This window comes from Anas platyrhynchos, chromosome 1 (genome assembly GCF_047663525.1).
Source record: "Anas platyrhynchos isolate ZD024472 breed Pekin duck chromosome 1, IASCAAS_PekinDuck_T2T, whole genome shotgun sequence".
Classification (NCBI taxonomy): Eukaryota; Metazoa; Chordata; class Aves; order Anseriformes; family Anatidae; genus Anas; species Anas platyrhynchos.
In genome coordinates this window covers 131,535,564-131,562,685 of record NC_092587.1, presented here as the reverse complement: position 1 = coordinate 131,562,685, position 27,122 = coordinate 131,535,564, and the positions used below count along the sequence as shown (strand labels likewise).

At 42.8% G+C, this 27,122-nt stretch overlaps 1 protein-coding gene across 5 annotated transcripts in view; it reads left to right on the top strand.

Moving 5' to 3' along the window:
- Positions 1–875: 875 nt before the first annotated feature.
- Positions 876–27,122, top strand: part of WWC3 (WWC family member 3) — a 99,747-nt gene continuing 73,500 nt past the window's right edge. For 3 of the 5 annotated variants that reach the window (XM_072029553.1, XM_038173032.2, XM_038173031.2), the window contains exon 1: positions 1,050–1,428. In XM_072029553.1, the coding sequence (XP_071885654.1) occupies positions 1,163–1,428 (266 nt within the window). In that variant the 5' untranslated portion in view covers positions 1,050–1,162. Of the gene's footprint in view, positions 1,429–15,131; positions 15,229–27,122 lie in introns of those variants that run through there. The other 2 variants (XM_038173030.2, XM_072029560.1) reach the window with 2 other exon arrangements.

Sequence of the window (27,122 nt, the reverse complement as noted above, 5' to 3'; positions counted from 1 at the left end):
TGTCCCCAAAACACTGACACTCCATGGTCAGTCAGTCCCGTACTGTTTCTGCAGCCTCAGTCCATAGGTTCCTCGCTGAAGCCGGACCCTATCTTGGGACTGCGGGGAGTGATGAGGAAGAGGAAGCTACGTTGCACATATCCTCAGCAGGGCTAATTAGTCTTGGTGGATTACTATAACGACCTGGCTCCGCTGCTTCCAGGTACTATGAACTGGTGCAGCGTCTTGGCACGGTGCTGTTGTGCAGATATTGTGCTAAGGTAATCGCTGCAAGGCCGTTAAAGGCAACGAAGGGAGAGCTGAGCTGTGGTGCAGAGGGCTTTTTTTTTTTATATTCTTTGAACAAGAAAATCCAGTGTCCCAAGGCATTGCTAATACAGACCTGTGCCATTTGAGAACGCCTACCTCAGCTAAATAAAGGCTCGGAAAGCCTGGGAGACATAATTAAAATCACAGAAACTGTAACCCCTGACTTAATACTTGGTGCCGTGGCTTAGCTTTGACCCACGCCTCACAAACACTTGGCTCCCGGGGATGCCGCCCGCCGACCCCCCTCGCCCCTCGCCCCCGGGGGGCAGCGGCCGGGCCGGGCTGGGGCCCGGCTTCCGCGGCGCCTCCCCCGCGGGCGGCGGAGGAAGGGGCGGCCGGGCCGGGCCGAGCCGAGCCGGGCCGAGCCGGGGGAAGGGGCAGGAGGGAGGCCGGGGGGGAAGCGCCGCTCCCCGCGGGGCCCGGCCCGGCCCTCGGCGGCGTGGGAACGGGCGGGCGGGGTGGAGGCGGCGGCGGGGGCCGGGCCCTGGCGAGGGGGGGCGGGCGGGAAGATGGCCGGGGCCGGGGCCGGGGCCGGGGCTGGGGCTGGGGCCGGGGCCGGGGCAGGGCCCGGGCGGGGTTTGTAGCGGCGGCGGGGCTGGTCCCGGCGCCGAGCGGGGCTGTCGCGGGGGAGGATGAGCCCGGCGCGGCGCAGCCGGAGCCGCCCGAGTCCCGCTGCCCGCGGGGCCGCCTGCTAGTGCTGGAGGAGGAGGAGGAGGAGGAGGAGGAGGAGGAGGAGGAAGAGGAGGGGGGGGAGGAAGCGGCGGGCGGCCGCGGGACGGGAGCTGCCCCGGCGGCGGGCGGGGAGCGGGTTGGTGCCGGAGCTGGGCGGCGGCGGCCCGGCGCTGGGGCGGCCATGCCGTGGCTGAGCGGCGGCCGGCGGCGGCGGCAGCAGCAAGGGGCGGCGGGGCAGGGCGGCGGCGGCGGCCCCGGCTCCGGCCCCGGCCCCGGCCCCGGCCCCGGCTCGGCGGCGGCGGCGGCGGCTGCGGGCGGGCAGCGGGGCCGGGAGAGCTCGGAGCTGCCGCTGCCCGCCGGCTGGGAGGAGGCGCGGGACTTCGACGGGCGCGTCTTCTACATCGACCACAACACCCGGCAGACCTCGTGGATCGACCCCCGCGACAGGTACGGGGCAGGAGCAGGCGGGGAGCCCCCGGCCGGGCTGGGCTCGTCCCGTCCCGTCCCGTCCCGTCCCGTCCCGCAGGATCCCCCCCTTCCCACCGCGGTCCCGCTGCCGGCTCCGTGTCCCGGCGGCGACATTTTCCTGGCCGCGGCCGCGGGCGGGGTGTGGGCGGCGGGGCCGGGCCGGGCCGAGCGGGGCCCCAGCGCCGCGGCTCGGAGCCGGCCCCGGCTCACGGGCACGGTCCCGGCCCCGGGTCTCGGCAGCCCGGGGTGAATCGCAGCAGGGTTTGCACCCTGTGGGGTGCGCGCCCTCTGACAGAGCTGCCCATAAAGGCTTAAAACTTGTCCGGGCTTTAAAGCTTCACTTTAAAACAGGGGAATATCTGCGGAGGGTGCCGCCTGCTGCACGCACCCGCGCTTTGAACGCGCTCGCCCAAAAATTTCCACGCGGAGCTGCGGAACACAAGTGTCAGTATTTGGAGGTGTCTGCGAAATGAGAAACATATGTCTCCGTGTGTGCTTTCCTATATTAAACAATGTTTTTATAGTAAGCGAAAGTTGGACAAGGACAGTTTGAACTTCGGCCAGAGCTACCTTGCCAGAGCTATGCCAGGAATGTTAAGCAGGCCACAGAAACATTTAAGCGCAGTCTGGGTTAAAGACTGGAGTAATTTGAGCAATTCCTGCCGTCTTGCACAATGATGCATAGCTGTTTAAATAGCCTAAATATTTACCTACGAGATCAAGATCTTTTGTCTCGTTGTTTAGACATACTTACGCATGCACATATTTTTTGCTGATGTATTAAATGCTTGTTGTTATGCTTTAGCGCATTTTTTTTTCTGCAGCGATCTGTGTGTTTTTTAACGTTCGCTTACTTGCAGTACTCTGCTTTAAAGGTAACTGGTGACACAATAACGTGTCTGTGGCTTCTCTGCGTGCCGTCCTTTCCCTTAAATTTCAGGGGGTGTGCAGTTTCGTCTCCTGGAGAACTTTATGTAGAGACAGCAAAGAAAAAGACTTAGCAATTCCCCGCAGTGTTTAAACTCAGTGGCGATGTAGCACCGTGCGATTCGAATAGCACTGCTCAAATTAGGACCTCATGTTTTGAAGAAATAATTGAAATGCCACGCGACGTTTGAAAATTTCTTTAAATACTTCACACCAGTGTTTAAACCGAGATGTATTTATCAGGTGAGGAGAGCTGGCTGTAGAGCAGAGATTGAGACAGTTACACTGGGGCAGGTAGAAAAGACACAACGTTTCCACGACGAAATGTCAACAGTTTCTACAGGATTCAAGCAGCAGAAGCTAGTTTTATGGCTGCAGAGTTGATCTCTGGCTGAGAACAAGCTGCTGTTAGTGCAGTGAGATGGCTGTGTGTTGCATAGCGGAAGGTGGCTGGTCTTTTGAGTTTTCACTGCAGCTATTCGGATTCCAGCAACAAAGTAGGAGGGGGTCAGGTTAGTTGTGTTCTGCCAGCGTTTGGGAAGGAAAGGTCGGAGCAGCAGGGAGATGGTACTGAAGGTGTTTTTTTCTGCAAAAAGATCTTGAAAAAGTAAGGTAGAATAATGTGTTTGGTATCATATTTGCCTCGGCATTGTCAATTTGGCGTAGAGTGACGAATCAGCCCCCTGTTTCCGTGCCTGGTGTGTTGGTTTCATTTCTATCCAGGAGGAGTTGGATGAAATTATGGGACCTCGGGCCGTGTTGCACATGACCCAAACTCTGAGAATCAGCACCTCCAAGCTTTCCTATGGGCAGTGATCCTATAAGCATCCCCACGGGCTCCTCTTTCTCTGTAGCTGGGACTTAATAGTTTATTTTTTTTTTTTCAGCATTCCCTTTGAGATTTCTCTGCCTTTTGTAGTTAGGTTAGTGAATTTAATATGAAGCGGTTATTTGATTTAAGAAAAAAATAATCCTGTTGAAGCCAAGAAGAGAAGGAAATACTATTTTGAGAAGTTAAGGAAGGAGAAATGTGCTGTATGAAGGATTTGGGGGTTTGGGAAAGAAGGTAATAGGAGCAAGAGGTAAATCAAGGTAACAGAGTTAAAGGGGATAAAGGACCTAGAAGTGGATGCCATATGATTTTTTTTCTTTTTAGGGTAGGAAAAATTGAATAAAGAAAAGGGAGAACAGTAGGAGAGTGATAAAATGAGCAGATATGAGAAGCTGCTTTGGTATCAAATCAGTGGTTAGGTTGACGGAGATTATTGTGTTGATCTGTGTAGATTGCTAGACAGTTGTCTAGCAGACCCTGTAGGTCTTGAGGTGGAACCATTCAGTGCACGTTTTCTTCTTGCTGTAGTAGTTGTCTTTTATCTTAATAGATTAAGGCAGCAAATGGCCTTTTTATCTCGTGTTTGCACAGTACTTAGTATATGGAGATGCTGGTCAATAACTGGGGATCGTGAATGCTCTTATAAAAGACTGACTGTGTTTGTGGTTGATATTGATGATCTTTGTGGCACCAGGTCTTACTACAGTTGCTGTTTGTTACAAGGCTGTGTTTTCAAGTGATTAGATGCTTAGCCAAAACTGTTGGCAAAAGCTTTCCAAGCTGGTGAGTTTTTGTTAGATTTTTTTGCTTGTGGAAACTTCAGCTAAGAGACAGTGCTGTTTTTGCAGAACCTCACCAGGGGAGATGATTTGATTTGTTTCCTTCAGCTTCTTAATGTGAGTTATCATCTTTGTTTGTTTGAAGATTTAAATCATCTTGGTTTGGAATGAGGATTTTAAACTCGCAAGGTGTAGCAGCATTTTTGCATGGAGAAATAATCCATCTGGGCCAGTTTGGGAAGCTTTGAAGAATTCGTATGGGTTGGGTAAGGACTTGTATTTCTAGCAGCTGTGTTTGCAGGAGCTTCCTGCAACCTGGACTGCTGGTATCTTTATTAAGATCAGGTAGCTCTTCTGTCCTGCGTCCTCAGCAGCATCTTAATTCTTGAAGCTGGTGAACTTGAACCCAGAGAGAAAGAGTCCTGGCCTTGTAGAAGAGGTGGGTTGGAACAAGAGGGATTGGCCTTGGGATTTTACAGGAGGGGGGATGTTTTGGAGAGCTGTGAGGAGCAAAGCAAATCAGGAGCTGGGGGTAGGGAGAAGGCACCTGAAGGCTGGGAAGCAAAAAGTAGGGGAACTGGACTGAAAACCTGTAGGACAGGGAAAAACAGGTGAGAAGAAACCGGTCTGGTGAGGGTTCAGGGTGTGAGGGTGTCAGCTCTCTGCTGGCTGTGCAGGGAACCCCGAGGGAAAAGAAGGAGCACCCGCGTGGGATGGGGAGTCTTCAGAGGCAGAAAACGTGCGTGCTGGGAAGCCTGTGGAGAAGGAGGAGAGACTTGGAAGGTGAAGGACAAGAACGAGGTGTGAAACGTCAGGTGGTGTAAGATGTGCTGGAGGAGGAGACTGATGAAAAATCTGAATTATGGAAGGTCGAAATAAGCAGGGAAGGGTAGCGTGCTTGAAAGGAGTTGGCTTGAGGAAGTCACTAGGCAGGTATGCGTTATTAGGAATGCATTGCAGAACAGCTCGAGGAAGTGGGTAATGGGCAGAAAAGTCCAGAAGTTTGGGCTGTTTCTCCCAAACTATTTCAGGGTTCCTCCTCATTCTCATCATTTATTTGGTGTTTAGCAAGTGTACTACCCCGCTCGTCTCTTCTTCCTGTGTAGCAGGACAAAGGCAGTTCCTGCTAGCTTGCTCTGACGATGTGGTCTGTTACAGCAAAGCAAAGCGTGATGCTGCGTCATGCGATTTCTCTTTCCCCCAGTTCGGTTTTTATAAAGGAATAGGAGATGGCGAATGGGAAACTTACACCATATTCTTGTTAAATATTCAGAGCTAGAAAACTACAGGTTTAAGTTGCTGAGCTATTGCTACTTTTGCATCGAGAGCATTTTTAGTGACAAACTTTTCCATACCTTGCCTCCCCTGAGACCTGGAGAGGAGCAGCTCTGAGGACAGGTAAGGGCTGGGAGGTGAAACAGATTTAGATTAGAAGGGCTACGCAAACTTTTGCTGAAACTGGAAGACGTGCCTCTAGTGAGGCAAAGGATCTTCTGGAGCACCCATGTGTGGTACCCTTGGAAAGGCAGTGGCCTCTTTGTCAAGGCCAGAGAGTATCAGCCAGCGTAGTGCATTGTATCTGCCCAGCTGACAGCATTCAGCAGCCCATTGACAATCAGGAGAATCGTTTAAATCACAAATAGCATTTTTCTAGGCTGGGCTTAAACCCCTGCACCGAGAGTTACGGTCAGTGTCATTCAGCATTACAATTCAAATACTTCTCTTGCCGAGCATGGGAAAGATGAAGGCAACAACACAGTACCACCACGGTTTTTGAAAGTTTGCACTAAGTTTTTGTGTGTTTTCAGACTTTTTTTGTCTACTTCAATTTTGTTGTATTTTGTCACCTGCGTTAGCTCACATTTTTGTTTTAAACTAATGCTGTTTGTGGAATGGGAAGAAAAATTAATTGTTGATCATTGTAATATTCACTCTGAAAACACGATGATGACAGGACAGAGTTAAATCATGTGTTTTATTTGTGCGATGCAGACTGTTAATGTCAAAAAAAAATTAACCTATAGGGTACAAAAAAATATTTTTGGAAGTGATGCTTTGAAAATCATTCAAGGTGAGCAGAAGTGACGAAATACTAATTTGGTTGTGATTTTATAAATAAATTAGCTCCTTAGGCTGTCAGAGCTAATGTCACAAGAGATGAAGATGGTTGTCTTCAGAAAAAAAAAAAAAAAAAAAAGAATGAGTAAGTAAGTATGAATCTGGAAAACATGCTCTCCCAAGAGAGCAAGGGAGCTGAACTTACTCAGTTGAAGAGGTGTTTAAGAAGTGGTTTGAATGCTGATTGTAAAAAGAGATTATGATATCTGAGACTTCAGATCTCTTTTGTTTAATAGATTTATAATAGTGTCTGCTAGGCAGAAGTTGAAACCAGAAATCGGATATATTTTTTTTAATAATAAGAGATATTAAATGCTGGAATAGTTTTTCTACTCCTTTAGCTGTCTAGATGAAATTATCTGATTCTTTTTTTTTTTTTTTTTTTTTTTTTTGCCAAAGTCAGCTATCAGTTGAAGCCCCATTGTCTGTGAGCATCTATTTTTGCTGCCTCTGTTGCATGATACATCACTTGACCTATATATAATATATCTAGCTAAATATATCTCGTATGGATTGGCAGAGCAGCCATGCTTTCATTAGAAAGTGGAGAGTTTCTCCGGGTTGTTTCTCTGAACACGGCAAGGAAGAAGTCCAGTTTACCCCCGCCACTTGAGACATCTGGGTCACTGCAGTTGCATCATGTGGTTACCTCAAGTTAGCAGCGAATACAGTGGACTTGGTAGAATTTGTATGAAAAACAATGCATATAAAGTACTGCTCGAGATCCAGATGTTTTGAATTTTCTGTGCAAATGTCAAGCCTGGATGCAGTCACAGCGTGGATGGGAAAGCCGTGCAGCTGTGCGACTGCTCTCCTGGCATGCGGCTGGGAGTATGGGCTGCAGCACGTGTGGAAAGAGAGGGCTGCGGTGCCCTGAGCCCCCGACCCATCGGGACATGCTTGTGCTCTAGTTCTTCAAAATAGTCCAGTAATATTTTTAAAGGTATGCTGTAGCTGACATTTGTTTTGAAAGTGTCACGTTTATATGCCATGACACATTTATTTCTTTGCCATTCAGAAGAGAGATGCATTCTATTCGATTCATATATCTATTTTTTTCATTCAGTCTGGTAGGTCTTCAAACAGGCAGATGTTTAACTTTTATATGGCACTTGTATGAAATTGTTTATGATTCAAAATAAGCATAGGTGTGAGAGTCTCAGAATTAATGTCTGTGCATTTTCAGAGTTTGTTTTCAAACTCAGTCCTTGCTTTCAATTGTTAGATTCTGATAACACATAAACAATGAGCTGGTTCGTGGTAAATTAATTTTAAATTATTGCATTTTTTTCTTGATCTCAGCTCTCTGAATTAGATACCTGGATGAAGTAAGCAATACCTGTATGAAATACGTGTTCACATTTTCTGATAAACTACTCTTGTAATATGACATAGTTATAAATGAGTGCTTTATCTCCAGTAATTGAGGATAAACATTTTAAAATGTTTTTAGTAATGTTTCAGTGTCTCAGAAAGTAGAGGTGGGAGGCATCCACTCCTTCTTCCTGAAAATGAAAGGTTGTCCTTTTAGTACAATAGTGGTGAATTCTGATTTATTTGATTGGTTTTGCAGGTTAACATATATATACTTTGAAAATCTGGCTTAGATAGCATAAAACTGCAAGACCTAATTCACATGTGGTAATGCATCCGAACAGCTACAGAGCCAAGTTTACCTCATTAACCAAGAGTGTTGTTAAGCTTCTTAATGCTTTGTTAAAGGTAAAAGTTTTTTTTTTTTTTCCCCTCTCCTGTGCACGTGTAGTTTTTAGTGAATTCTAGATGGAGGTATTTAAGTATTTTCAGCAGTCAGGGAATGCAGACACCTGCCTTGCTGTGTTTGTATGCTGGCTAGAAAGGACTAAATTAGGGCTTGTGACTGCAGTGAGCTGCAGCAATGCAATGGCACGTGTTACAAGGGCTAATTCTTGGAGGGTTCTGTGCAGAGGTATTGGCTGTCTTGCCTATAAGTTGGATCTGATAATCTGAGAAACCTTGGTCTGTCAGATGTTGTTAGTGCTCGAAACTATCAGAAAAGGTAGTTTACTGTTTCGTCTGTGTGTAGACCAATGCATATGCGAGTCACTGTAGACATAGCGATTGTATTTATTATTGTTAGACAGCACCAAGCATTGTTAGAAGAAAATTAAGTACTTGAACGAATGTCTTTGAAAAGGTTGGAGGGGGGAGTGTCTGCTTTTCAAGATGTATAAACTGCACATGTGAGAATACAAGATTTGAAATGTCATGAGGCTAGGGTCTGAAGTTCTGTTATCTCAAGAAAAAAAAAATCCTATTTAGGCTTGGATTTTAGAGATAAGTTTAGTTTGAGAGATAACAACTTCGCGTTTTCAGTGAATGTAAATATAGTGACAGCAGTACGCAAACATGAGAACAAATGAGTTGTAGGCAATAAAAAAATTAAGAACTTATCTATAGCAGGCAAAGTCCTGTTAACAAGCACCGTAGAGGTGTCTGTTCAATGTAATGTTGGTTTATAATTTCACATTGATTACGGGAAGGTAGAGCTTTGTAAAGTTGCACATGAGGCTGAACAGAAGTATTGAGCTGGTATTTTGGCGAAACAGTAAAACTAATACTTTTTCTGCCTAGAGTTAAAAATAGAACTTCCTGAATGTCTTATCTGCTACAGATGTGACCGCTCATGTTCACCAGCAAAGCCAGGGAGTATCGCAGCTTTTATGTGATCTTCAACTTGTTTCTGGCTGCAAGAAGCTAGCCAAAGAGGAGAACAACCTCGAGGGACTTGCTCTACCTCTCCATGGCAGCCCAGGCTGCACGCTCAGCAAGGTTTCACAATACAGCACCACCGAGCGAGTGGTTCCCTGTTGCCAAAAGCAGCGGTGTCCCCCCCTCCAGCCTCATGGTCTTGTATCTCTCTCACTGGTACTGGTGGTTATCCAACCTCACACAAAGTCCAGCTGGCAAAAATAAGCTATTCAGCATTTCATTTTTCTCTTTTAGGGAAGGGTGGGTTTTGGCCTGTTCAGCTCCCTCAGCTGACTTACCCTCAGGGCAGATGGATATTTAAATGGCTTATGGCAATTAAGTTTAATTCAATAAGGATCTGGCTTAGGCAAAAGTGATGAGTCAGTTTAAAACCCTCTTGGGTGAATCCTCTTCGTGAATGGCAGTCCTGACTACTGACTTCTAAAGTACCCCCACGGTAAAACATCTCAAGTTACCTTTTTAAAAGTGAGGATTCACCTTTGAAATGTCAGACAGATGTATAAAAAATGTATAGATGTATAAAAAGTAACAAAAGTGTCTTAAACAGGTTTCACTGTAACTTTGTCCATTGGGTAGTGGTGTGGAAGTGGCTTTTCAGTTGTGAGGGGCAGGTACAACCTGCAGAGCCGATCTGGGGAAGGAGGCTGGGTTTTCAGCAGCAGCTTGGGAGTGCTCAGGAAGGGTTGGTGGAGTCGATGGCAAGTGTTGCCATCGCTGGCAGGGAGCGAAGGAGGCGGCTGGGAGGATCGGGTGTACGATCAGATGGGGAGCTGGGGAGGATGTTGGCAGCGCGGCGCCTCGGAGGAGTGTGAGGGAGTTGGGTATGAGATCGGGTCGATACCGGGAGGATGTTGACAGTGGAGTACCTCCAGGGAGGATCTCGGCTCAGTGGGGAGGCACAGGGTGTACCTGAGGAAGGGTGGAGTGAGGAGAGGCACGTCGAGGGGATAGCAAAGCCAACGAAGCAGCTGTCAGAGGCCTTGGAAAAAGTGGCTTTACCACCAGTATTTTGGGCTACAGCTGATCAAAAGACTGTTCGATGGGAGTGTTACTATGGGACTGGAAGGAATAAAGGTTGAAATTTCCAGCTAGGAGAGGAGGAAGTGGTTGTAATGCTGAAGTTACGTGGTTTACAAGGCTTTTGGCTCTCTGCTTATGAAGAAGAGCAGGAGCTATGGTGTCATGTTTTTGCCTTGCCTCTTTTGTGGCCCAGTTCAGGGCCTGCTTTGTGGAGATAAACCCCTTGGTTCTTAATTGTTCAGTGGCGAGGGAATGGGGATCTAGGTTTTGTTCTGCCATGCTACAGGGGCCTTGCTCGTTTCTTGATTCTGTTCCAGATAGGAACATTAATTTGGATTTGGCACATTCAGAGCGTGCTAAAAACATGGAGAGCTTCTGCTAAAAGTTGACGGCCCTGTCAGTTCTCCTGGCACGTTGAATCATTTGAGTCAGCTCCTACCTAGTGAGACTAGCTCGAGATGCATGTTGTATTTTCAGATAAGCTGGAGTATTTCTCAGTTCCTGTTTCTTGGCCTGTTTTTTCCTGTCCTGTGGGTGCTTTGCTAGAGTACGAAGGTCTCTTGCATCCAGTGATGAGTCCGGTCTGTCCCCTTCTAGTGTGGGGGACTGAGGTGAGATTCTGTGCTGGCTAACAGCTGATTGCCATCAGGGACTGAATTAGCGACTATCAAAAACTGGTATTGCTGTATTTTTTTTGTTGTTGTTGCTTTTGAAGACTTTTCTACGTCAGCGTATTTAATTGGCAATGGGACAAAAATAAAGTGTAGTGGTATCAACAGCCTTGAACTGGCAGCAGAGGATCAGAAGATATCTTTCGTAGCTTTCTGAAAGAGTTATTTTCAAGATGAAATATGTATAGAGAACGTCATTGAAACTATTTTGATTTATATTGTACTTAGGCTGAAGGTTTTTCACACGTACAGTGATTAGTATTCCTTATGGCAAAATGCAAAGGTTGGTATCAAAGCTGTGAACATGCAATATTTCAAAGTTGATTTATTAAATATTGGCTTCCCATTTAGACAGCTAAAACTAAGACTTTTTAACCTTAACACACAATGATTCTTAGAAAGAGTGGCTTATCTGTGTTTGGGAAGATGGCTGAAAATGCTGCATAATTATCCAATTCTGCAGCATAAACAAATTGTGTCACACTTCTTACAGTCCAAAGTTACTTGACTGGAACAACAACGCCATGCGTGCTTAAAAACGGAACTTTCAGAATAAAAACTAAACTGACATTTCTATTTGCTTTTTGGCAATGTAGGGATGCTTTGTGGATGGAGAAGGTATTACATATATTTGGAAATGACTGTTTAAACATTTGTGTCTTCTGTTTCCCTCAGATTTCATCTTTTGGATAAAACCAAGACTGGCAGTATTAAAGATCTGATATGGTACATAGGTCTCTGTAACCCAAACTTCAAAATAAGTTAACCCAAGAACAATTTATTAAAAAAGTATCACAGCTGTTGGTTCATACATAGATCAGTTGTTGGAGAATCTAAATGGTCTCTAACAGTAACTGATGAGAAATACATATTAGACCTGTTTGTTATCCATTATGAGACAGAAAAAGCTACACTTAGTGTAGAGAAAGATACACTTTCTCTATCTCCTCTATATAATAAAATTGAAAATGCATTTAAAGTCTTCACCAGTAGGTAACCTGTAAGGTTCCAGTTTAAGAACCTGTATATTTGTACTGTATATTCAGATGAATATTTCCAACTGTATGCAATGTATTGAGTTATGACATTAAAAAACTACTTTGCATTGTTTTGAGTTGTATTACCTTTGCTTTTCTGCCAGCTCATAGTTTATTCAAGGGAAAATCTAGTCCTGCTCTTGTGGTTATGGTTGTACTGAGATCTGCGATAAATAGGCAGCATGTACTCAAGACTCTGCATGGACATTTGAATTTCAATTCTGAGTTTAATGTAGCTGCTTAGTTGGGCCAATTCAATTACAGAATTTCTGTTGCCTCTAGGGGAAGTTGGGGAGTACATCTGAAGTCATCAAGAGGAAAATCTGATGTGAAAACTTCTTTTAGTTCTGAACCCTTGGGAAATTGCAGTTTAATACACGAATGGGACAGTATTTTAATGTACTTAGTTACAGCAAGGACTTCAGAAAGAAGTGACACTTCACTTATATTAATCAAAAGTAGCTACAACGTAGGAGTCTAAAAATAATGGATTTCCTAAGCTTTTTGCCTTAGTCAAGGGGAGTGTGCTCAGAGACGGGGCACAAGAGGTCCTAGTGCTTGTCCTGATGCTGCCTGTCTCATTGTTTGTGTTTAATACTTCTCCGGGCTTTGGCAGTCTTGCATACTCATTCAGCTGAACTTTTCCTCGATTTCCCGTAACGCCATGTAATGCACTGAATTTAAGAAGCTTTTTTTTTTTTTTTTTTTTTTTTTTTTTTTTTAATATATATAATGACCAGCTAGTTTCAGTCAAGTCACTTTGAACTGATGGAGTTCTGGAGTATGATTGCTGTTCTTGACATGTGCTGGTTAAGTGCCTTCTGTTTGGGAAGGTGATGTGTGTGTGTGTGTGGGGGGGGAATTAGCTGCTGGATTATGAAATAAACCCTTACATTTTTGCTTTAAGCAAGTCTTTCCCTTTAGCCTGTTTCTGGTGTAAAATGTTGAGATAGTTATGATCAGTCTGACTCTTAGGTTCTGATTGATTGATGGTGCTATAAAGATATTGTATTTCCAGTTCCAGGAATTATTTTCCTATTGTAAAATAAGCTGCTTTGCAAATTCCTCCTTGTCTTTTTTTTACTGGTTTTCTGGATGTGTTTATATGAAGCTTTGGAGAAGTCTTTAAATTTCTTAAGTTAAATACAATAGAAGGTTTTCAGAGCAAAAAGTCTTCTAATCCATGAGCATGTATCCAAACACAAAGATATAGGAAGGAGTATGTGAATGTTTTGTGCAATGCCATTTAATCATCTGAAAAATTGATCACCCCCAGGATTTACTATCTGTTAGTACCCGTTATTCTCACTTTACAATTCTGAAGGTTGGAGCTGAGAAGTGTTTCTGGGAAGTGATCTGTAGAAGGTTTGCTAAGCCATGATAATTTAAAAAAAAAAAAGGGGAGGGCGTTGGAGGGGACAGTAGCTGGCTGTGAATGGCCTTTAAGGACCCCTCAGTTACTTGTACTGAGTCTTTTCTTGCAGATTCAAGGGCATCTTAGGGAATGATCCATCATCTTCATTTTTAATGCATTTTCAAAAATAGCTTGTGGAGATTTTGGCACAAATTTTGATGTCCCAAGTTTTTGTCTCCTAGGAGTGTCATGTGCTTTAAAAAAAAAAATCTTAACTTTTCCCAGAAGTGCATTTAAAAAAAAAAAAAAAAAGAACTTTTCATTGGGCCTTAGATGTAAACCTGTTTTCATGCTAAGCCAAGTTATGCGATGTCTTTCTATGACTTAATAAAAGACAAAACACCAGATGGTACATATGGGTGAGCTTTTTACTTATTTATTTTAACAAACATTTGTAAAATTTGTGACTCTGTTCTAGAAACCTGACAGATTAAATAAAACTGCGGCAATTATGGAAAACAGCCCGTTTTTGTAAACCTTGTGCTGCCATGTGAAGTGCCTCCTTTGTAGGGCTCGGCACGGGTGCAGATGAACTTGCTGGTGCCACGGCAGGCTGTAGTAGCGTGTTGGGTAAGTTCCTTCTGGGAGTGATCTCGCAGATCTGTCCGTGCCTGTTCGTGGCTTCTGTTTGGTAACAGTGATGATGGAGCGGGTTGTGTGCTCTGGACATCTGCCTGCTAGGAGCGAGCTGAGTCCTCCAGCCTGTTGCACAAGGTCTGCTGAACAGCTTTAAGCTGGTAATACATTTTCATTGCTATCGTTACTACTGACCAGGTCTCAGTTCAGATCCTTGGTTTAAAGACTGTTTCATTCACCATTTCTGACTTGTAGGAAGCCTTTTGGCCATTATCTGATTATTTCAGCAACAGCATCTGAATGACAGTGTTGATTATATGTTTTCTTCCCCTAACAGCTTACATTTAAGGGGTTCTGAATTTTTAGAAAGTTGTCTTGTTGTTTTGAAATACTACTCCATCATTCTGCCATTAAAAGTTACTCTAACAATTTTTTGGAATCTGCTTTCTGTAATTACGTACAGTATATGAACATCTGTGTTTTTTGAAGTTTTGCACGTATGACTGTTTGCCTGTATTGTTCTTCAGATATTTGGCTTGTTCGTTCTGAAGTCAGTTGATAAAGAAAATCATGTTTATTCTTGACCTTAATCACAACCATAAGTTTCCTTTTCTTTACATTTAGAAGCCATGGAGCAGCTATAAAAGGCTTGTCTGTCTGCTTTAAAAATAAATTACCCTGTGTCCAGGACTCTGATTCCTTTAGAAACACCCCGAAACTGTGGATAGTGTCCTGGCTGTGGAAACGTTTTCCCCACCCTCCAGCCCATGAATGGTGTTCTTCAGAATGCAGTTCTGTAGGGATCATATGTTCGTTTTTCTGTCTCTGACCTTTTACATATGTACTCTGAGGCTTGTTTTTCAAAGTGGTTGAAGATTTTGATACTAGTACCCATATCCAGATATTTTTAGGGTATCTTTACTGTTAAGTTTGCCTGAGGCTCTTTCCATGTTTTCGTTTTGTTGTTGTTGTTAGCACTTTATGTTAAAAGTGAAATCGTTCCCTTTAGCTGTGATTTCTGTCTCAAATTAGGCATGTATCCTTTTCCTTTCTTCTGTTGATCAGTGAAGATAGTCAGATATCCAGATTTCTGAGAATAAAACCCAAATAGTTGTCAGAGTACTTTGGTTAAAGAATTTCCAAACATTTTAACACATCACACTTGGTATAAATTAAAAAGGAGAAAAATCCTTTTTTTGAAGAGAGGGAAATCGGTGCTATGAATAGAACGCTAATGCAGGAGATTTTCCTTGAATCCACATTTTATCCATTTTATATACTGTCTGTATGCTAGTAGGCATGCCTTTAAAACGTGTTTTTTTTTTTTTTTCTTTTTTTTTTTTTTTCCACAGTAAAAATAGCTTGCTGCTTATTGAAAAACAAGGCAGACCTGTGCCTCAAAATCCAAATGAAACTGCTGCTTAGCTGAGGCTCTAAAGAGGGCATTTATATGTTGTGGAATGAATGGCATGCCTGCGCTAACTCCCGCGGGCCGGATATTTCCAAGGTATCAGACAGAGCTGTATATACTGCGGTCTTCCCCCTTCAGTTACCAATGTGCCTCCCTCGGCAGAGGCTGAAGGACCCCTTGCCCCTGCGGAGGCAATGGGGTGGGCAAGGGGGGGCGGAGGAGGAAGGGAAAATACCGAGCAAGGTAATTATAGGCCTTTTTCTTTTTTTTTTTTTTCCGCTTTTTTTTGGATTTTTTTTCCACCCAAACTGTCCTGTGATAGTCTGTAGGCTCCTTGTACTTTGTAAGTTTCTGTTGTTTTTTTAATCATTGTTCTTTGAACAGCGTAGTTAGGAATTTCCTGTTCACGTTTTACTACAATGGTTTGTTTAAAATGACAGACCGCAGTCTTTTTCCTGACCTAAAACTAGATTAGCCTTGAATGTTGGAGAAGTCGGACAAATAAAGAGGGTAGACGGTATTTGCTTATGTCATGGAGAGAGGCCTTTTAACCGGGCTCAGTTGTATCAAATACCACAAGTCATGTTTCTTAAATATTTATTAAGACAAATAAACATAGTTATTGTATGAACTGGCATGCCTCCAAATTCCTATCTCTTTGATTCTCATGGGTGGGTCGCTTTTAATCAGGAGAAATATTTTTAATCAAGACTTAGATGTCTGCTGGATTGCTGAATCCCGGGTTTGCTCAGTTCTCAGCTTTTGCCCTGTTTTATTTATAAAATGCAACAAAACAAACATCAGCGAAGTTCAAGTTATAAAATGTGGCAACAAAACACTCAGGAAATACTGAAATTGGGAATGAACCTGTCTTTTCTTAAAACTTCTGGTGCCTGTCTTAAAGAAAGAGTAGCATAATCTTCCTATGTATCACCATGTGTTTTCTTTCAACTTTTTGGGGAAAAACACAGCTCCCAAACCCAGCACTGTTAGGTTCACCAGCAATTGCAACATTCTTATACAATTTTTGTTTATTTAGGACAAGTTGCTTGTATAACAGCGCTAATGTATGTAAATAGTGCATACCCGTATCGATGGACCCGTACAGGCAATAAGGCTATTGATTTTTATCTGTAAAGAGATCAAATTTCGGCATTTAAAAACAATGCATGACCTACAATTTGGGTTTTTATTTTTATAGAAAAATTATTGTAACATGAATTGTGTTGTGGCACGGCACAAAAGCTTTAAGCAGTTTTGGAGGGGTGGTGGATTAACCTGCTACTGAGATGGTTACTGATGAGCATCAAACTCCTGAACATACACTTGATACAATGCTCTTAGGTATTTTCAATGCAAGAATGCCTGTGCGAATGTGCATGTAAAATTCTGATAAACATGCTAAATTAATTTTCAAGCTGGGAGATGTCAGATTTGTGAAGATGTGGTGTCTATAGCTGATATGACACACGGGCATGTCATTACAAGGGTGTTGCCAGTTAAAATACTCAGCTGTTATGGTATTTCCAGCTTAGCATCTAACTTTGTTCCACCCAGCAAATAGTCACATAAATAGGACTAGCTGTGGATTTTAAAGGAAATATTTAATGTATTTTTAAAGAAAATAACTTTTGGAAGGGAAAATATTTGGGTAGCTTGCACGTGAATGTCTAGGGCAGGGCAGGGAGATGCCTTGCAGGATACTGAACTTGATGTGCTGAAGAAGCTTGCGGTAGATGTGGAAAATGTCACTGTTTATAGAAATCAGGTATTTCTACGAGTCCCGGAACTAAAAAAGCCTGGTTTCCTGTGGGCTTGTGTCTTACAGCTATCAACTTCGGTGTCTGGGAAGGTGAAGGCTCTGCTGGATGCTTTTTGCCTTGCACTTTGGGGTATTTCTGTTTGCTCCTGAGTGGATTTTCTGATACCTGATGCAGTGTGAGCACGGAAATCTCACTTTCTGCTGGGCCCCCTGCTTGCTCTGAACTCTATAGAGTATTGGAGTATTTGAATTACCAGGAGGCTTTCAGAAAAAATTGAAACCGATCAATGGAATAAAAGCCAAATAGGCACTAAACTAATAGTGTTAGTAATAAAAATTGCATATCCATATTTTTATAAGAGACCAGACTCCAAGACCTTGATTTTTTTTTATTTTTTTACATCTCTGCCTGCTGGTTTTAGTAGCCACTTGACTTAAAGAGAAGCCAATTCCTAAAACCAAGTGATGGTTTTACCATTTGATTGATAAGAACAGTTATAATCAATTAATATAAACACATTTTGAGGTGATGATGTGCCAGATCTTATGGTACAGGCTTGGCTTATAACCATTCTGTGGGATGTGTGTATCTTCACGTGGCTGCATTATTACAAAAAAATGGACCAAAGCACTGGACAAATGTAAGCTTCCTGTGTAGCTGTTAGGTTACGTGACCTGCAGTACGCTGCCTGGCTTTTAGCATTGGTTTCCCTTAGGTGTGAACAAGCAGTGTGATCTTAAGAAGAGATACAGAGTCTTGCAGAAGGTTTGTTGGTGAGATACCTGCTCTTAGTGAACCTCCCGGAGCTGCCAGCAGCCAGTTTTTGTCCCTAAGGGTCAAAGACATATTATTGTCTGAACTGCCCTCAAGTGTAGAAGGTGCCAGTGGTTTTGCTGTCAGCAAAGATTGTTCATTTCAGTTTTGACCTTCATTAAGAATGGATTTTTCTACCTGGAAAAGCTGGAGTTCAGAAAGCTTGGGTGTGAATAAACAGTGCCCTAGATCTTCCATGTAAATGCTCTTTGTGTAGCAATATGGGTGAGTAGTTTATTCCACTAGATGAAGTAAGTGAGGTGAATAAGGTGAGTAAGCAATTTCATTATGAGACGTTCTCAGTTGTGTCTAAATGCTATGTTGCAAATCCGGCTCGTGCTTTGAGCTGGTCGGGAGCCAGGTGCCTGTGGTTAATTCATCACTGAACCTGAGCTAACAAGCCCTGCATAGGGGAGGTTGGGTTAGACGAAGCTCCCTGCCACTCTCAAGTAGCTGGCAGCCCGTACATATCTGAGCGAGGGCTGAGCTGCTTTGGGTCTGCACATAACATCCTGTTCGGACAAACTCTAGAAGTGTCTGCATGTAGTGGAGTGTGGAGTAATTACCTTAGTGTGCAAATTTGTAGTATCTCTACTATAATACTAGTTTCTTTAGAGATCAGTTACCTCAACCTTCTTTTGTGTGAGTTGGAGACACTAGTCATGCCTTGTAGGGTTGTATTTATGAAGTACACATTAAATGCAGATTATTGTAGTATATATCACCATGGATTCATTATAAATGGATTCATAACTTTCTTAACTCTTGATTGGCACAATGTATTGGCATACAATGCTTTGTATATAATAAACTGCTATTAAGGGAAGATCTTGGAAATAAAACAGTGTTTTCAGGAAGATTTTTAATATTACCCAGTCACAATAGCTACTTGGAAGGATAAATCGAGTCTTTGCAGTGGACAGTTATATTACTCTTCTCAGATACTTCACAGAAGCACAGAAAGGTGCGCTTCAAGTCTTCTTCCCAGTCTCCCAAAATCCTGCTTTGGATTTACCGCCCAATCTCCCAGCTCTCTTAGCACAGTGCCTTTTCGGACCTCTTCCTGTAGCTGCTGTGAAATACCAGTCCTGAAATGTTTGTCTCTTTCAGTCACACCCCTCCAGAGCTAGAGAGGCTTTAGTTCAGCGGTGCTGGTTTGGGACGTAGGAGACCAGTTCTCCAGACTTCTTGCGTAGCATTACTTTTAAACTCCCCAAGGAGTTTTCAGCCTGAGTACTAATTATGGCGTTTCTTACCTCACGGTAGTGTTCTGCTTATAAATGAATAATGTGATTGTATGCATACTAATAAAACAGGAATGTAAAGATTCATCTCTCCTGTTTGGCTTTGTTTTCAGACCCCTGTGCTTTTCCCTTGTAAAGCACGTTCTAAAATCAGTGACACTTAAGCAGTCTCAGCTACAGCCTTCCAAAGGCAGAAGACCTCAGCCCCTGAATCTTGTATCACTTCACATAGTTATTTGCATGAAGCTTTGCAGATTACACCGTGAAGAAAGTTAGCAATGAGCAAGGTTGGTCTGAGGATGGAATTGTGCGTTCCCTCTCCCTTCCTCCTTTCTAACTTGTTACCAACATCAGTTGTCATAATGTTTTTAAAGAAGCATTAGAAATTGATGGGGTTTATTGGTCTTACAAAATTCATGTTACAATTGCGAAGCATGATATAGGTGTAGATGCCTTGCATTTTCTGGAAATGTACTTTCTCTCACGTGTAAGCTGTATCTTGTAGCTGTGCAGCTTGAGCTAAAGTTTTCTTTTCATTAGGCTGATGAGGGTGAATATTAGGCATTCATCGCAGCACGGAATAGTTGGCAGTTCAGCAGCTTCACCAGTGGGGATTTTGTTTGTGGAAAGCAGTAGCCGTAAGGGCATCAGGCAGCTTTTGGAGACAAGTAAGATGCGTGTGGCTATTGCCAGTGTGCAATAGGAAAAACTGTGCTTATAAATGGTTAAGTACCCTTTTGGTGTCTCCTGCTCCATCGTGCCAGCTCCTTGGGTGGGAACACGCTGGAGGAACGTGTGCCGTGGGGCTGGCGGAGGAGCTGCAGGGACTGGCTGCCCTCCGGTGGGATCGGCTGCCGCCAGCTCTGCCCAGCCACGGTGGCTGCAGCTGCATGGCTGTAGGAAAGAGAGGAGGAGGTGGTGCTAATAACGGGTATTTTTTCTTGTTCGGGGAGCTCTGTGTTTTGTACAGTCAAAATCGGCACGTATAAAATGACACGAATGACAGCGGTGCGAAAGGAACACAGCAATTTTTGCCGCTAATGTGTGTGTGGGGAAGCACATGTCCAAGCTGGATCGTATGTTTGAGAGTGTTTTTGTAGTTCTCTTGTTTTGGAAATCAGACATCAAAGCAGTGTACGTCCAAAACAATGGAAGAATGTGCTGGGCTTAGTTGCCCAAAATACGTGGGGATGAACAGTTTACTGAGGACAAGATGAATGCATTTTCATGGCTACTTATAAAGAAGAAATAGAAGGAGAATTAATGTTGCAGCTCTGAAGACAACTATTTTTTTTCTCTTCTCAACATTAAAATTCTGATGGATGTTAGAAGTTGCCAGAAGAACTTGTCAGTGCTTACTGTCATTACTATCTTAGGACCTGTTAAATTAAATCATATGTTAGACAAGCTGCTATTGAGAACGACATTTGTGTAATTTGTTTTCCTTTTAAAGGCAATTAGTCTATATGCAAAAGCTCTTTAAATATTTTTATTTACTTTCATACTGTTCTTGGATCGTGTAAAATGTTACATTGTGAAATAATTTTGGCTGGGTTGTCAACAAATGGCATCTTATCCTTTTAAGAATTCTGGATTTATATTATGGCAGCAACAGTTCCATCCTGTCCTTTGCTTCTGTCAGCACTCATTTTCTAGGAAGAAGTAAATGTTGAATAGTACCCTTTTGTGTGTTTTCTGGGATTTTGAGAAGTACAGATTATTCAATCAGTAGAAATGTGCTTGCATCCATGGATGTCTGCCCTTAGCATCACTTCGGTGCCACTTCGGAAAGCAGCGAGTTTTACAGATGGCTTTGGTAGCTGGTATGCTGCCTTGCATTTTGCTCTCTAGGTTGTATATATAGTCTTTGTTAGTCTCTTCCAGGGAGTTTGAGTTTGGCTCTGGTGATTTTTTTCCCCCCGACAGGATGAGGATCAGCGTTTCAATTCAGTCTCGACTATTTGTTTAAATTTAGTGCATTTATGACTGCTGCATTGTTGAAAGGAGCTAGTTTTATGCAGACATTTATTTTTCCCTAAGTTTTGCAGGAATTGGGAAGACTAATGCAGTGCATTAGTAACAAGATGCATTGCTCAATACATGGCCAGAGGGAAGGAGGGGGGTCTAGACCAGTCATACCTATAAAACTTAAGCTTCCGTTAAAATGCAGCAGAGCAACAAGGTTTAACTGGGTGTGAAGTGAGTATCCTTGTCTCGGAAGGCTGTTCTGAAAAGAGACAGAAAATGATCAGATAGGCTGAAAAGTGATTAAAATAGCTTGTTAATTTTTTTACTTGTTGCCCTTTTGATAACGACAGGAAAAAAATAATCTGGTAGTGGTAATACCTGAAGGGGAAAGGACAAGGAATAGCTTTAATTCAGTATGAACCAATTTATGTAATCAATGTTATCTTCATTGTACTCTAGCTAACTTGATAATTTTGCCCTCAAATTCTAACTAACTTCTTTGGGATGTTAAAAATTTAGGATCAGACTTTCAACTGTGACTATGAGGAGGGAAGGGGTGGACTAAAGGGGTACCTTCACTCTTCTGACAGCTTCCATCTTTGTAAAGATGGAATTCCTGTCTGTCATGCTGGGGCAGAAAGGAGTTAGAAAATCTAAATTGTATGAATAAGAGTCATGTGGATTTAGCTCTGGGAAGAGCTGAGAGGGGCAATGCATGTAAACATATGAGTTCACTTATGAGGGGGAGGTAAGACCTGCAAAAGGAAGCTAGACAAGGGTCATAGCAGAGAAGGTTTTCCTGGCAGCAGTGGCAGACTAGGAAATCTTTTCTCCAAATTAGTTGTTTGGCTGTGGTATAAGTACAAGGTGAGGGAGGAAGAGTGAGTACTCCCTTATTTTTTATTTTTTTCTCAGCTGCCTTCTTGCTTAATGGGTAGTAGTAAAAGATTTTTAGAAAATGATACAGCACAAGAATGTGTGGAGCAGAGTAAGTACATAAGAGTCATTACCACATTTTTCTTGGAATTTCCTGTCATGCTTGTATGCTCCCCTGCCTTCCCCGTGCTCTGCTGTTTCCCTTTCAGTTCACTCGGGTTTCTTAATAGCCTTGGAGTGGTAAATTTTTGAAGTCATAGTCTCTGAAACAGACTTTAGTCACAAAGTTTTCAGCACACATTAGGCATCTGCTGTCTGGAATAGCAATCGTGGTTTAGTCTGCTTCATGGCCTTCCTTTTACTGGATCTCCTGAAGTGTTGCTCAACTCCACTAAGCAAGCAGGCTTCAAGTGCCTCTGAAATCTGTGAATTTTCTCTTTCATACCACTCAGAGATTGAATCACTAGATCTTTGAGTAATGAGAAATAGCTGAAATTGCTGGAAAAAGTGTACCACCTGTCTCAAATTTTGCTGATCAGTTCTGAGATTCAGAGGACAGTGCTATCTACCATCCTCACTTTGAAGACTTGGGATCTCACTGCTGGTTAGATTTCTACCAAAAGTAATTTTGAAGGAAGTAGGTAAATTGGACTTACAGAAACTTAAAGTTCGGATGCTTCTTCTGCTAGTAACCCCAAAGAGTTGTGAAACTGAGAATTCTTTCTGTAACAAGGCTTCATATCAACTCTGTGAGGCAGGCAATTTTCTGTATGAAACAAAGCATCGTGTCCCATCTCCCTTCTGGTAGCACTAGGTAGAGCTTAACTTTAAGCAGTCCAAACTGCTCTGTACCAGAAAGGCTTCTTGGAAATGGGAATGTTTTTCTCCTCCTTCCTCTGCTTTTTCTGCAGTTCATTTAATCTGCATCTCTGATATTTCTATGGCTTTTCTGGTGTTGCATGTGGAACGTTAAAGTCTATGTTAAAGTTAGACTTGTTCTTATTTGAAAAAAGAGAGAGAGGCTGGATGGAGATGTTAATTGCAATTACTATGAAAAAATATTTTGTATGAGCATATTGTAAAGATATGTTTTAAAATCCAGTAGCTATCTCCTTTTGCATAACTTTTGTTTAAAGGTTGTTTGGTCAGTCAGTCATTACACATTTTAGTAGTTAATTTCCTTCATGAATTATTCTCTTAAGTAGCTCCCAGGGTATTGTTGCTTTTTAACCAGTCTTACCAAATAAATGGATTAATTTGGTGTTTTTGAAAGATATTATCCAGATCAAGTTCCCGTGTTGTGTCTTAACATTTCATGAGCAATGAAGGAAGTGCTCATATTGTGGATTACTGTTACTGGGAATTACAATGCCATTGTTTGGCAATGGGTATTTAGAAGTGCCTTTCAGGTCTTGGTTTTTCATTTGTCGTATACTTGACTTTCTTAGAAAAGAACAAAACTTTTTCAATACGCTTTGACCTTCCCCCAGATGTTTGAAGGCTCTTTAAGATATGGACCCTGGCACCTAAATGAACTTTTCCTAATGGAGATGCTTTTATGAGATGTGTGTGTAAATTCTTTTCATGTTTATTGCAGTTGTATAGTTGAACACAGACACCTTATAAAATGCCAGAATTAAGGTTCGCTATTAAATTGTTGTGAGACAGTCTTAATTTATGTGGTTGTGTTCTGTTGTGTTGGCTTTTTTTTCCCCTAAAGAGCCTTGCCACAGTACATTAAAAAACTTGATTAATGGTTTGTTACCAATAGTAGGAGGTCTTGCTTGCCGCCCTTCTCCTCGGCATTGTCTTGAACTGGTAGTGAATCATAGAATCACAAAATACCCCGAGTTGGAAGGGACCCATAAAGATCATCAAGTCCAACTCTTGGCTCCAGACAGGACCACCCAAAAATCAGACCATGTGTTTGACAGCGTTGTCCAAACTTCTTGAACTCCGGCAGCCTCGGTTCCGTGACCCCTTCCTTGGGGAGCCTGTCCCAGTGCCCGGCCACCCTCTGGGTGCAAAACCTTTCCCTAACCCCCAGCCTGACCCTCCCCTGTCCCAGCTCCATGCCATTCCCTCGGGTCCTGTCTCTGTCCCCAGAGAGCAGAGCTCAGCGCCTGCCCCTCCGCTCCCCTCGTGAGGGAGCTGCAGGCCGCCATGAGGCCTCCCCTCAGCCTGCTCTGCTCGGGGATGAGCAAGCCAAGGGACCTCAGCTGTTCCTCACACATCTTGCCCTCCAGACCCTTCACCATCATAGTGCTCTTAAGTGATGGCGTTGTGCAGAGGTGGTGGAAGTTGGTGAAGAGGGCAGGGATCTCCAGTTCAGTGGTACCAAGCTGGTAGTTCAGCTTTTGTGCAAACTGCAGTTGGAGCTTACTGAGGAATTGGAAGTGGGCGACCATGGGGAGTGGAGTGGACAGGGGAGAGAAGTTGTGATCTGCCCTGGGATTTCAGAGCAGAGGGCTATAGAGGACGGCATCTGATGTTGGCAAAGCCTGCCTGTCCTTCCCTGTCCTGTTGTTGAGGCCGTGCTTTCTTTTTCCGTGTGATGTTCAGATGTTCGGATCCCAAAGGGGTCGGATTGGGAGTGAAGGAAGAAACTTGTCTCCCTAGTCTGCTCCTGGGCACAGAGTGAGGAGCAAGGGTGTGCTGGAAATGTTTTTTCTGTATCAGCTCTGTGCAGCTGGAGCAAGCTCAGTGATGTCCCAGCACACGGGGGTTGGGTGGGTTTGTAGCCAGCAGAGGTGTCTGGAGATGTCAGTGCATGTTGCGTAGAGTTTAAATTCTGTGGAGTTTAACCAGGGCTTTTGCATTTCACAGTTACACTGAGCATGTGCAGGAATACATTCCCACCCTTCCACTCCTTTGTGCCTTGGCCAAACTTGAACATTTTTCCACAGGGATAGCAGGAGACCTGAAAAATGCAGATCCCAGTATTAGTAGTAGAGAGAGCGTCTGTGAAGCTGCTGTGGGAATGCTAGCATGGGGGTGGGGAGGGACAGCATTTTTTCCTCTGTTTTATTCTTTCCAATGGCTAAGCTGCTTTAATTGAAACTTCTCACAAGAGATGAGAATGAGACACACCCCCAGGAGAGAGAACTTCAGCCAGAACAATGTCAGTCTAGCAAAATTAGAAGCAATCAACAAATTTCCTAACCGGGCCATGTCGTATGAAGGGTACCAGGCTTCCTAGTGAATGCATGGCACTGCTGTAAGGTAGTGTGTAGATGATACAGACTGGTGTCAGGATTCCTCCTATTTTTTTGTTGTTGGTCTTCAGTACTTTGAGATAAACAGTTCAGATACTTATTCTGCAATGTACATCTTTTTTGATATAAACAAACAGTTCCCTTACCAATATGGAAAATATGCTGTAGGTCAACCACGAGATGTTGGGCTAGATGCAAGCATTGTCAGCTGAAGTTTTGTGGCAAGCATTATGCAGAAGGTCAATTAGGTGATGACAGTGGTTCTTTCTGACCTTAAAATATGGATCTGGTCAGCTGGGATCCTGCTGTGCTGTGACAGCAGAAGTCAGAGGCTTCCCGTGGCTTCTGACTTCCTTGAAGGCTAAGGGCCATGAAGGAAGGGACTTGTAGCTGGCTTTCTGTGGCTCTTACTCTCTCCTTCACAGTTATTGAACTCTTCTTGAATGGGGAATTGGAAGCTTTGTCCTGAAAATATCTGTGTTGTCTAACTGCAAAGCAATGCTTAAATACAGAAGTATAAGCAAATACAGAAGATTACCCACAAAATATATATAGCCCTGTCTGCAGTGCAAGGGGCCTTTGGGTGAGCAGTATCCAAAGGTATACTTTCTAACACCTACACCTTCTAGAAGGACTTGTCAATTACAGACAGTAACAGTAATACAAACCGCACAAGTCAGTTTCCCGAGTTGCTGTAAATGGAAGCATGTTTTTAACACTCCTTCTTTTCCAACACAAATGTAGGAAGCTGGCAAAGTAGCTAATTTCAGTGCTCTAGAAAAGTTTAAAGGGAAATAATTTACGGAAACGGAAGCCTCTATTTTTAACTTTTGTCAGTCATGGGAGATGGGGAGGAAGAAGAGGAGGCCATCTACTGTTGAAGTCTCATTAGTATGTTATCATATAAGCGTAATCAAAATTTCCACTGCTTTTTAAGCGAGGAGCTACTTGTTAAATGTGTATAATCAGTTATGTGCAAATTTAAGACCAGTGCAGATCCGAGACCATGTGCTGTCTGCTATAATTGTGCTTCATCTCTTGTGTACTTTTTTCCCATTTTTTTGTTGTGCTGAAAGTTTATACTCTAAAAATACAAGACACGCTGTTTTTCTCTTTGCTTTAGTTTATTATACTGAAAAATATTTTTTTCTAGTAAGTTAAATATTTTTTTAATTTGGAGTTTGAGCAGGTTGTCCCCACCCCCCCTTTATTACCTTACTATTCTTCATAAACACTGCATTATTTGTTTGGAATTCTTTGTTTTCACAAATATTTTTTATTCCTGTATTTTAGCAAACATGCAACAGTGAAGTTATGAGTAATTCCTCATATTACTTGGAAGTACTTTATTGGTCTAGCTTGGAACTTAAATACAATACATTGCATAACTGCTGGCAACCATAGAAGTAAGAACATCAAACTTCATAACTTCAACCTCTTGAAAAGTTTCATATGAACATAAATCTGTATAATTGTCTTTTTCTTGAGGACACATTACTAAGTCACTGAATTGATTGGGGAATATATTGCGTTAGTTTGCATAGTCAGCATTAAGGAGAACTGTAGAGGCAAGTATATTTGGGGAATCGTAATATCACTGGGATAACTAAATACTGGGAAAACATGGGCTAAGTTTTTGTAAAAGCATGAAAAATGCTGGTTGTCAGGGTGGCAAACCTGGAGTGTGGAAGCAGTTGTAAACAGGTCTTAATGTGTTAATAATTTAAGTTTGTAGGGACTTTCCCTCACCCTGCTGTCTGTATGAATGTTATGTGTTTGTAGCTTATGCATTTGCATTCATGACTGCAAGCTGAGAATGGTGAGAATAAAAAGCTTAGAAAGTATATAAACTGACATATCAAGTACAAATAATTTGACAGATACATCTATAATTTTAAAGCAAAGGCAAAGAGTGAGCTGTGAGAAGAAAATGTAGCAAGGCTGCAAAGCACTGCAGATCCATTGCTCTTTTCTAGACTGTTACTGGGCTTTAAAGAAGTAATTTTTTAAATTCTTTTTAGCAAGGGTGCTATTGTTCCAATGGTATAAAAGAGCAAAGATGTTAGGGAGATGTAATCTTGTTGCATTTCTTGGTGCATTTAGAAAATAGAAAAACCTATTAAGGGAAAAAATGCTTAAAATGGGACTATTTTCTGACCACCTTTAGTGCCTTAAAGGTAATAACTAAAAATTTTTTTAATAAAGTTTTAAAATATGTTTTGCTGTATCTTTTAAGTAAGTAGGTGAATTGAGAATTC